The sequence below is a fragment of the Pundamilia nyererei genome, unplaced genomic scaffold, assembly GCF_000239375.1.
Source record: "Pundamilia nyererei isolate P.nyererei 1_Seehausen unplaced genomic scaffold, PunNye1.0 scaffold00420, whole genome shotgun sequence".
Lineage (NCBI taxonomy): Eukaryota > Metazoa > Chordata > Actinopteri > Cichliformes > Cichlidae > Pundamilia > Pundamilia nyererei.
This window is the reverse complement of record NW_005187821.1, coordinates 314,748-326,976: the sequence shown is the minus strand read 5'-3', so window position 1 is coordinate 326,976 and position 12,229 is coordinate 314,748. Positions and strand designations below refer to the sequence as shown.

General features: G+C 39.4%; 1 protein-coding gene across 1 annotated transcript; it reads left to right on the top strand.

The window, feature by feature from the left end:
• The first annotated feature begins 3,699 nt into the window (after positions 1 to 3,699).
• Positions 3,700 to 12,125, top strand: npr3 (natriuretic peptide receptor 3). Its single transcript, XM_013915990.1, has 7 exons — positions 3,700 to 3,856; positions 5,475 to 5,650; positions 7,404 to 7,539; positions 9,422 to 9,516; positions 9,606 to 9,738; positions 9,821 to 9,905; positions 10,306 to 12,125. Exons 1-7 carry the CDS (start codon positions 3,700 to 3,702, stop codon positions 10,415 to 10,417), a joined length of 894 nt encoding a protein of 297 aa, XP_013771444.1. The 3' UTR covers positions 10,418 to 12,125.
• The last annotated feature ends 104 nt before the right edge of the window (positions 12,126 to 12,229 follow it).

Here is a 12,229-nt window from a genome sequence, read left to right as displayed (position 1 = left end):
TATACATATTTAATTTCCACCCTCCTTTCTTTTCCTTATCCCGTTCACCTGTCTGACAAGCACATTCAACATCACTGCTTGTTGTTTTATGGAAATGGCATTGCAATTTGCCTCTGCCCATTTTCACTATGTTATAGTTCGAAAGCTAACAGGCGAAACAGGGCATCTGAAATACAGTGTGGGCACTCAGTAAGTGCTCCATGTGCTGGCCCATTCCTGAGTTCATTTGTAACGAGCATCAGCGCTCCAGCAAAAAGGAAAATCCAGAAGTTTTGAAATATTGCTGGCTGCAAGCGCTGCCCCGTGGAATGGCTTGCAGAGCATATACAGGGCCAGTAGTGTGTAGAGCCCAGTGTAATTAAAGGGTGCTACAGTGCTGGCAGTACTGAGGTGAAGTTTGTCCCACTGACTCAAGGGATATTTCAGGAGGTGTGTTTAAGTGACAGAGTTGTGAGGAATGTTCCAGCGAGACTCTGAATCTTCCTTATTAGACGGGGCGCTGGGGTTACTGTTTTTCAATTGCAAGCCTTGTTTGTGCAGCCATGTGTTTGTTGGTTTATTTATTTTTAATCACTGGGACACCAGAGGGGAAAAAAACCCTTTTATACAACCCAGCAAAATCCTTCGTTACATTTGACTTTTTCCTCCTCGGCTCACTTCGCTCATTTTGATCATTAAATATTTAAAGTAAACAGAAAAGGCTCTGCGGTCTACAGAGCAGTGAGGAGTCTCTTTACTAACATGGATTTCTTAAATTCTTCAGATGATTATCTTTAAATTCCTGCAATTAATATGCAAATCAGGGTGCTTTATATGAACTCTATTAATTTGATTAATTTTTTTTCCTAGTTTTCGAGGACTTTGCATTGTTGAATTGAATAATAATAATGAACATTTTACAATTACAATTTGAAAAGTGGTCAGTTTTTACTTCAAAGGCATTCGAGAAACACCGACTCCCAGCGTGTTGGAGTGTGAAGACCAGTCTGAACTCAAATGTAAAATTATTTAATTTTATATTAAATCAGTATTCCACAAGCGTGAATAAAGTGTGCACACTTGCTCACAAAGTGCTGTTGCTGTCTCACTCATAGTTTAGTGACTTTTTCTGCACTTTAACTTTAACTCCAGAGTTCTTTTTGGAGCTTGAACAAATGCACTGGACAGCGTGGACAGATGAGAAGAAGCTGCATCTGTATTTGTTCATCTATTCGCTGAGATTAAGTTACACATGAAAGTGCATCCAAAGAGAACCAGCATCTCCTGAGCATGTCTCAGTTCAGTTTGTACAGCACCAAATCACAACAGGATCAAGACGTTTTGTATTTGAAGTTAAAGATGCTACAATAATGTCTCCACACTGTATGTGTGTAAAGCTTTCTTCTTTTGAGAAAAATACAAATCCAGCACTGATCCTGACTTGCAGGGAATCAAACTGTAAAAAACGTAGCGTGGTCCATTTCTAGCACTGACATATACGACTCCTCCTGGTGGATAATACAATGCATAATACCAATATCAGTTCTGGGTTTATTTTAGTCATTTTATCTTGGCTCTGCATCAAATCTCCAACAATTTTTCCTGTCACATTTGGACAGCCATCAGTAGGAACACCTGCCGTTTGACCCATTTCAGCACCAGTCTACCAAAGCATGTGCTTACCCGTGCCACGGACATCACAGCTTTTCCAAAGAGCAAAAGGGAAAAAGACACAGTTGTGTTGTGTTTAAACTTAAACGTCCTCTAATCAGCTTGTTATGGTTTACTGCTTACACACATGTCTCTTTTTTCTCAGGGCATATTAGTGTGTCAGGCCACCAAGCAGCTGGTACTTCTTATAAAAAGTGAAACAATGTAGGACTCATATAAACTCTGTATTGTAATGGTCTGCACAATGCAACTACTTTGGTTGTGAAAGAAGGATCGCTGGCTCCTCCGAGACAAGATGCTGAAGTTGCCTTCAAGAGATAAGTTGCCTCCAGTGCAGCTGTTTTAGTTTTAGACTAAAGTCCTGGTATGAAAGCGTGTGAGACTGGACGAATAAGACTTTTACTAGAAAGTGCTTTGGAGAAAAGCACCAGTACCAGTTTCAATTTTATAGAAGCCGACTACTCAACAGAACTTGAAACATCCAATAATAATTATAATAATAATCCAATAATGTTGATCAAATGATAATGAGTGGCAGTGGATACAGTTACATACAGTAAAAGCAAGTGAGGTGTGTCCCTAAGTGCAGGAGTCTTGGAGTGTTGTTCCTGAGAAAGACACAGTGAACAGTGAACCTGCACCTAGCTTTGACTGTGTTTCATCGGTACACAGCTTCTTAATGCTCCGAGTGCTCAGCAAGAGTAGAAAAGCACTATTTAAATGTGTAGTTGATGTGTTGCATGTTTTCCTGGTTGTTCTACAGTCCAAGCCCCTGGCAGTGATTGAGGTGGTAAACCAACACATTATATTACGTATATAAAGGTTACGAAATATAGGTTTCATCTATGTAGTGTATTAACTCCATCTTAGAAACAGGAGCTTGTACATCTGGAGACAACTTGGTTGTTTGTGTTGATATGAGTCAGCTGTGCAGTTCAGTATCTGATCAACATACCTCTTGAGCACCTTCCTCTTTAGGATGTGTTCTCAGGCATGCTCAGCTGGTACCATGCTGGCCCCTGTCCACATCTGCATATGAACACCAAATACTGAGAAATGGAAGAAGCTGGGCTGCTGTAATGAATCTTTTCCTTACAGTTCATTAGTGTGTACCTAAATGCTTAGTCTGTTGTGCAGCGACATCAAGCAGCCCAGCAGGATCAGTAAGTTCTTCATCTTGAAGATCGAATCACATTTTGAAATGAAATATGAGTCATGATGCAGTCTGTACAGACAGCTTGATTAAGTTAAAAGCTTATCTGCTCCATCAGATGTGAGGACGATGTCTGACTAACATGACTGATTAAACTGAAAATATACAGTTTAAGTAACAGCACTGATTGTGCCAATGTGGCCCAAAAGCAGCACACTGCATGGAGTCCATCAGCTGATTAGCTTTAGCCAGCTGTCTCTGACGGCAGCTGGTCCAGTATCTGCTCCATCTGCAGGCTCTAATCAGAGTGACGTGCATCCAGGATTACACACCACACATCCACTGGTTACATTTTGTGTTGGAAATAGTCCACAGAGCGCTCTGTGTATACGTGCACATCTTACAGTAATAATTATCAGCAGCTGTGCTGGAGATAGGCTTGTGGTAAATTTCTTACTGTTTTCACTTTGATGGTTCTTTTCATCATTTGAAGCTATGTGAGGTATGTGTGTTAGAATTTGATTAACATGATATGCTCCTCAAAAAAGAATTACATCTGGGACATGTGGGGTTCGATGCTATTGTGGAGCACTAACCTGCACACCGAGAAAGATTGTAACTGGCTACACAGTAAATTACATGCATTAAATATCTGATGTGCTTGGAATGAAAATCTGTCAGGAACTACGATTATTTGATGACTGTGTGAAAAATGTATACAAGTGTGGCAAAACCACACCACCCACCCGACTGTGAATCCGACTGAATTGTTATTATTTTCACTATTATTTGTGGAGCTTGGGTTATCTTTTAACGTAAATTACACTAAAGCTTACCTAAATTAATTTTCCCTTTTCATAACTTATTGTGTCCAAATAAACTGATGAGCCTATTAAATGACTTTTTGTCTCTGTCTGATTTTCTCTGCAGTGGTGATTATGTGCATGGGAGCAGAAAAAATAAGAGAGATCATGCTGGCTGCACACAAACGACAGATGACAACTGGCAAATGCATATTCTTTAATGTTGAACTCTTTAATGCCTCTTCTTATGGTAAGTTAACATCCATTACCTTAAATGTGTCTAACATACATATTTAAGGTAAATAATTATTAGAAAGCACTGGCATTGTCTGTCAAGGTTTGTTAAAGTGTGTACCAGTTAAGTAAGGTGGTTGGTGCCTGCGTGGTGGTAACCGCCAAACCAGGTGGACAAAGGTGAAGGGAGCCATTGGGCCGAAGGAGGAGTCCTATCGGGCTTGGTTAGCCTGTGGGACTTCAGAGGCAGGTACTGACAGGCCAAGAGGAACACAGCTCGGGCAATGACTGAACCAAAAACTCAGGTGTGGGAGAAGTTTGGAGAGGCAATGGAAAAAGACTTGTGGACTGCCTTGAAGAGTTTCTGGCAAACTCAGGCGACTCAGGAGGGGTACAAGTGCTGGTGGAGCACTGCTGACTTCAACTGGACGTTGTAAAGCTGTCTTGGTTGACACACCTCTACGATGGCGATCAGGAGTGGTACCTTTGGACTGGCAGACCAGGGTGGTGGTTCCCATCTTTTAGAAGACGGACTGGAGGGTGTGCTGAAACTATACGGTGATCACACTCTTCAGCCTCTCCGGGAAAGTCTATGTCACGGTGCTGGAAAGGAGATTACGTCTGTTAGTCGAACCTCGGATACAGGAGAAACAATGCAGTTTTCTTTCCCGTCAGAGAATACTGGTCCAGCTCTTTATCCTCTCGTGGATACGTGAGGGAATGAGAATCAGCACCTCCAATCTGAGGCCATGGTCCTCAGACGGAAAATGATGGAGTGCCCACTCAAGTCAAGTCAAGTGGCTTTATTGTCAGTAAAACCATGTGTACACAGTGAAGCGTTCCTCCGAAGCCATGGTGCTACATACAACAGACAGACAACAGACAACACAGGACTACATAAAGACGGAGCATTGTGCAAAAAGTAACTTGATGTGTAAATGTGTGTGTGATAAAAAGCACAAAAACAACATCATTTAGTCCGAAGTGGTCGTTGCGTTCATGAGGCTCCGGGTCAGGGACGAGTTACCTCTCCCTTAGAGATAGGGTGAGGAGCCGCTGCTACTCCACATCAAAAAGAACTAGTTGAGGTGGTTTGGAAATTTGACAAGGATGCCTCCTGGGTGCCTTCTGTTTGAGGTGGTCCAGGCATGTCTCACAGGAGGAAGCCCTGTGGGGGATCCAAGACAGGCTGGAGAGATTGTATCTCTTGGCTGGCCTGGGAATGCCTTGTTGTTCCCTCGGACGAGCTGGAGGTGGCCAGGAAGAGGGAGGTCTGGGCTTCTCTGCTTAGGCCGCTGACCAAGCGACCCAGCCTTGGATTAGTGGAAGAAAATGGATAGATGGATGGATATTAGTGACATTACCCATTTAATTCATTCACATTAGAATAATTGCAGACTACTTTAGTTCACTTTAATTAAATTTTATTGATCTAGCACAAGTTCTCTTCTTTGTGAGGCATCAGTAGATGTGAAACGATTAAAGAAAGACTCAGTAGTTCTTAGTTCTACTTCACAGGTTCAATTTGATGAGGTTTGTGTGTAAATGTATGCTCTATGTAACAAGCAAAGCATTACATTTGTAAATTATTTGGTAAATGTAGTTTTTTTTGTCCCTGGAAACTTAAATTCTAGGCAATGGCTCATGGAAGAGAGGTGATGAATACGACAACGATGCAAGGCAAGCCTACGCTGCTCTGAACACTGTGACTCTTCTGAGAACTGTCAAGCCTGAGTTTGAGAACTTCTCCATAGAAATGAAAATGCCTTTTGAAAAAGTAGGGCTTCATGACTGCAAAGACTGTGAAAATGTAAGTATGTCTATCAATATCAGACTAAAATAAAGAAGTGTAAGGCATAAGAAAACTGAGCGTAAATGCTGATATGTTTGCCTCATGGTTTAGGTAGTGATTTTGGAGGGTCAAGTGAACAGAACTAAAAAAATATGTGTGATAACTGGAACCTTACAGGACTTTTCCAGGGTTAGAATAATATATGATTAGTGTTAAATAGCAGTTTAGCATATTAGCTCACACTAAAACTGCTGTTAAGATTATTCCAATTCAGTTTGATTTATACAGTATAGTGTCAAACCACAACAAAAAACCCGTCTAGGTAAAGATCCTACAATAATACAGATAACCCCAACAATTAGACGACCCCCTCAGAGCAAGTACAACGTCAAACTGGTGAGTAAAACCCCAAGCATTATTTCCATATGTGTCAGAGGTTTTAGGGAAGTTCAAATTGGGAAAAAGTAAAAAAACAACAAATTGTGTTGTTTTTTTAAGCCAAAAATGACAAAAAAAAAAAAAAAGCCACATGAAGAATATACAACATGAACAGTACAGACAGGCTGCAGTGGACTCTCACTTCAACCTTTGTATGTTATAACTTTGTTCTTTTCTGCAGCTGATTGTCGGGCCATCAGCAACACTGGAGACTGGAAAACAGAGATGAGACAGACTGGACACAAAAGAGGAACTAAAATAAAGCAGCAAAGATCAAGAACTATAAATAACAAACACATGCAGTAAAAATAACATATTTAGGAATTAGAACCTTCATTATCTAATAACTTTCTAAGACACAAGTCCAGAATAAAACTAAAGATACTTGGACAAAGACCAAGGACCATGATATCATGGGAGTCTGTGGGAATTAACTCACTTATGGAGCCTGTCAGAATCCCAGTTTTAGCCCCAGGGGCAGCAAGATTTCATACAATGGTGTGTACCACTTCTTTCAGAGACTAGCAGAAGCAAATGTGTTTTACATCGCAGTGCTATTTAAAAGTTAAACTACAGAAAATTCCTAAAATGGGATACTGTATAGAGGTTCTAAAAGTAGATTAAGACTACATAATAAAACCACCAAGAGAAATAACTGGATGTTTTCAGTGGGAAAAACGTTTCAGCACTCATGCAGGTGACTTCTTTAGTCTCAGCTGACTGCAGGTTTCCAACCTTATAAACAGGACATTTGCACAACGAATGAAACTAGTCCACTGCTCATTCAGTGGGCTGGTTTCAGTCACTGGAGAAGTCACTTGGATGAGTGATGAAACGTTTTTCCCACTGAAAACAGATGCAGATGAACAGAATCAACTTTTTGGGATGTACTTACCTGGATGATTGTGCACGCATCAAGAAACTTACACTTAGTCTCTTTGTGTGGCTGTAGCTCAGAAGGTAGATTCTGATCAGAAGGTTCGTGGTTCGATCCCTGGCTCCCCCTAGTCTGCATGTCAACTATCCTTGGGCAAGACATTAAGTTTCTCTCCGATGCGTCCATCGGAGTATGAATGTTAGTTTAATAAGCACTTAAAATCAAAGAAGAAAGTGCTGTGTGAATGTTGTGTGTTGTATTAAGCTTTGAGTACTGTGGGAGAGAAGCTCTATATAAGAATCAGTCCATTTACCATTTGCATATCGAGTAAATTGATAATATATTCTGTCAGTTCTTCAAAAGGTAAATGTATGCAAAGCATCGTGACATCTGTCCTAAAAAGCCATCGTGATTATGTGAACAGCACAGTCACTTCATGAATTTGTTTCATGTCAGGTCAACATGTTTGTGGAGGGGTTCCATGATGCCCTGTTACTGTATACCATCGCCTTGCATGAAGCCATGAAAAATGGGTACAGCAAGAAGAATGGAACAGAGATCACCTCACGTATGTGGAACAGAACGTTCGAAGGTAAACACACGAGATGGTGTTATGTGACCATCATTTAGTCTGATGTTATTTTGTATATGATCAAATATAAACTTGCAGACTTCATATTTGCTTAACTCTAAAGCAACATCTGCACATCGACAAAACAAGAGCAATGAAGAATGAACTTTTAAATGCCACTGATGCAAAGGAGTAAAAAAACATCAGGCTGACGTGGAATTAACACTGACATTAATATACCATTGTACAGAAAATACAGTGACTGATGACTCTGCAGGTACTGTGCAAAATGATAATGATCGCTCTGAAATCATTTGCTCTCTAGAAAACTAACAAATCTGAGAAGCAGTTTTTGAACCAACTTTATGTTAGACTACTTTTAATTAACTGCTTTAGCCCACTTACAAAAAAGATCTTGTTCATGACCTGTAGCATGTTAACACTATTGGACGTAAAAATAACTTGAACTCCAATTTTGAAAACACAACCTTCTTTTTTATTTTTTTTGCTCTGACTTGTATTGTGAGTCTGTGGTCTGGGAGAGAGTCGGTAACTCTGTCTGCAAAATACAGTAAATAATGACCAATGTTGGGCAATTAATTATATAGTTACTTCTTCAAAAAAGTAACTGAGTTTTGCAAACAGAGTTTTTTGCAGCTTTTACCTAAAAATGCAGCCAAGGCGTTTTAAACAAACATTTCAAACTATTTACAGAACAATCAGCTGTTCTGCATCAAATCTGATGCCACACAAATTATTTGTGCCGCTCCAAAAAATTATTTTTGTCCACAATGAGATGAAGGAGAACAACAGCCTGATACCTGCAGGCCTGACAGCAGCAGATGTATCACTGCTGTAACTCCTGTAACACTCAGCAGGCGCCTCATTGTTCTGACACACAGGCTGGGGGAGGGGTTTGGTGTTGTTTTTGCTCACAGGCTTTCGAGCGTTTTCCTTATAAAACGCTGTTTTTACCGTTTCTTCCCGCAGTAAATATAAACAACGACAGTATTCAGGAAGAAAACCAAACATTGCAGATATTTTATCATAACTCTGGTTTTACGTGGCCGATCAACACAATTTAAAAACTGGTATAAAGTCCACACTTTTCCCGTCAGTTGTTCCGTCTGTCCTGCTCACATCTCCAATGGTTGTACACGTTGTCATTAACGTGGCTTCACTCCTCATCAGCCGCTTTGCTAAAACACCGGTGTCGGCACATAAGGACGCTGTCATAGCCTGTCAGCGACGTTGATCAGAATGTGAATCGCATCATTGGCTGGACTGTGGGATAAGGTGGCATCGTTCTGATCCCATACGGGAGCAGCCAGTCACTGACTAACACTGCAGAACAGAATTGTTAAAGTTTTAATCTTAATTTCAGTTCAGGTTAGATTTCTTTTGTGCGCAACACAGAGACGTGCCAGCAGAGGGAACATTGGTTGTCAGTCCACATAGTATTTTCCCAAACGTGTTGGGGATCATCAGGATACTTGTTGGTGAGATGAGCCTTAGTGTTGTTTTTGGTTTCTCCTTGGAACTCTCCCATGGATGCCATTTTTGCTCTGCGTCTTGTTGAATAATGAACTCTGACCTTAAGTGAGGCAATGAAGGCCTGCAGTTCCTTAGATGTTGTTCTAGGTTCTTTTGTGACCTACTGGAGGAGATGTCGATGCACTTTTGCACTGCAATTTTGGTAGGTTAGTCACTCCTGGGAAGATTATTTAAAATCTTTGTTTAGTACTACAATTTATTTTGTGATCTGAAAGATGTAAACGTGACAAATATGCCAAAAAGGAAAACAAAACAAAAACCTTTTCATGCACTATGAGGTAGTGAGGTATCTTTCCCTCTACATTTCTGGGATTGTAGTCAAATAATGCTGCTTCATAATGGGTTGCAGGAATTGCTGGCCAAGTGTCTATAGATGCCAATGGTGATAGAAATGGAGATTTCTCTTTGATGACCATGATAAATGTTGAAGCAGGAACCTATGAGGTAAGAAGAAGCTCTAAGATCTCTAACAGGCTTCATATTGGGAATGTGTTGTGCAGCTTAATAACAACAACAATCTGACTCATTTACAGGTGGTGGCCAATTACTTTGGTGTAAATGGGACTTTTCAGCTGTTGCCAGCATTCAACACTGAGCATTTCAGTCTGAAAGGAGGGGATAAAGACCACCCTGAGAAAACCGATAAATCAGACACACCCTGTAAATGTATGTTAATGACACGTGTGACATTGATGAACAATATTTTGGTGCAGTGTTTGTTTTCACTAATGAGTGCTCGTCCAAACAGGTGGACTAGGAGTGTCAGCTTTGACTGGAGTCATAGTCGGAGCTGTTCTGGGGGCTGTGATCCTCGTAGCGTTCTACTTTTTCAGGTAAAAAACTATGTAGTCAGCTCTTCTGGACAGTGGTATGTTCTGGTGTAATTTTGCCTTGGATAAAAACTATGTACACTTCAGGAATTATATCTCAAATGAAATCTTACTGACTCAAAACTGGTTTACTTACTGAAATTAAGAAGAAATGAAAACTTCAGAGTTAATCAGCAGTCACATCATCAAACACTCAAGTGAAGGACTTTCATATTAGATTTTCCTGATTTATTTTGCATGTTATAGCGTTTTAACTTTAGCCCCTGCTTTCAGAGGGGTCTCCATGACTTTGCTGAGTATGATTTAATGGTGAAAGAGAGGAATTAAAGTAAAAATTGTAGAGGAAAAACAAACATATTGAAAGACATCGTTTTGTACTTTATTTTGAATCCTTCTTGTGCAGAAAAAACTACAGAATTACCATTGAGCGTCGCACACACGGCGAAGAATGTGACTCTGGGAAGCATCGTCAGCTACGAGAAGACTCCATTAGGTCAAACTTCTCAGCAGCATAATGAGAGGCTGACACAGTCCATGGAGAATCGCACATGTGACCAAAGACTTTGCAGTGGCTGTCAGTAGACCCACAGTGTTAATCATGAGACACTCGTTTTTGTGTCCTTTGATGTTTTGACTTATAACTCAGGACAGCTGTAACAGTCACAAAGCACCACTCACTTGGATTTTCCCCCACACAAAGGTAAATGATTGTATTGGTGTTTCATGATATTTGGCCACAATGTTCTTTGAGGTTTTTCTAGGCATCTGTTATTATTATTATTATTATTATTATTATTATTATTATTATTCACACCATTCTAACTAATAACTGTGAATAATTCAAAACAGACAGCATATTTAACACTATATTGGCATGCACTACAAGCAGAGTTGTTGAGATCTATTTTTACCTTGCAGTTTTAAAAACATTGTATACGTGTAGTAAACCTAAATGTCATCTTAACACTTTAAGGATATAACAGAGCTACAGGGGTATAGACTCGATCTATATCAATAGGTGACAAGCTACTGATCTTGAGCTACAGATACTGTAAGGTTTTCAGTCCATTACAACATTGCTGCAGTCTGGTAGCCTCCATACAAATCATGCTCCATCAGTTTTCTAATCATGCTGATTTCTAATGATTGTTTTCTTTTAAATAATTTTATTTGAAAAATTCCTCATATAATTAATTCACCACCTGAAAAGATACTACAGATATTTTTACTGATAATGTGTACTTTACGTTGCATTTTTATTACTGGTTCTTTTTGAAACTTTAATATAGCAGTAAACAATATTTTCTGTGTAAAGATGTGTATAAAAGCATAATTGCAGAAAATCACTTCACACTTCCTGTCTGTGTCTTGCAATACAAGCGTCTCATACATGACATTTCACGAGTCCTTACCTTTGAAACACTGTCCTGCTTCATAAAGAGACACGTGAAAGTGAGATGACAGAGTATACTCAGCCCCAAAACCCAAAGTAGTAAAAACAATACTTTATTCATATTTACTTACTTTCAGCATCCCTGCTGTTCTCCTCTGTGCTCTCTTTCATTCTGTGTGTCTACATCGCCTTTGAGGCTGTAAATAAATTGCAAAGAGAAGAGAAAGGCGACCTGATATTTTTGACACTTGTCTCACTTTCTGATGTCCGTAAACACAAATCTGGACAGGAGCACAACAGCACATGATCACCAAGGCCAAGTTTTTTGCCAAACGAGAATAAGTTATTAGAAGTAAGTTATTGTTATTAAGGGCGTATTGTTGAGACATTCATTAATTAGTTAGTGGTTTGTTTATGTTAGTACAGTCGTGGTTTTTAGTAACATAAATAAGCTCTTTTCTACAGGCTGTTTAATAAAGAGATCTATAGATAAGGTTGTTAGCTTACTTATTGAGGTTATACGCAGGGGAAAATCATTTCAGCAAGAACTGATTTATTGTTTATCATTTCGTAAAAAAAGCAAACAAAAACAATTTTATTCTTAAGCACTGGGTTATTTTTTTTAAATCTGTGTGTAATATTATTATAATGACTCCTGGCATGTGGTTGTTTAGGATGACTGAACATTGAACGCGGTGTGTTTAATTTATTTCTTGTAAATTATAACATCTATTATGTTACATATTTCTCTCAATTTTGAATTTATAATAAGTTTGTATTTTCTTGTTATGATTATTTCTAAAGCATACTTTTACTACAATAATAGTTCAGTTGTACCCTACAAATACAGTGGGGCAAAAAAGTATTTAGTCAGCCACCGATTGTGCAAGTTCCCCCACCTAAAATGATGACAGAGGTCAGTAATTTGCACCAG

What these genes read in the sequence shown, in the direction of transcription:
- npr3 (XM_013915990.1), top strand. Translation starts at nt 3,700, where the DNA reads ATGACTTTTTGTCTCTGTCTGATTTTCTCTGCAGTGGTGATTATGTGC. An exon ending in TTGAAGCAGGAACCTATGAG is followed by an intron (nt 9,517 to 9,605) that starts GTAAGAAGAAGC and finishes ACTCATTTACAG; the next exon opens with GTGGTGGCCAATTACTTTGG. An exon ending in GTAGCGTTCTACTTTTTCAG is followed by an intron (nt 9,906 to 10,305) that starts GTAAAAAACTAT and finishes CTTCTTGTGCAG; the next exon opens with AAAAAACTACAGAATTACCA.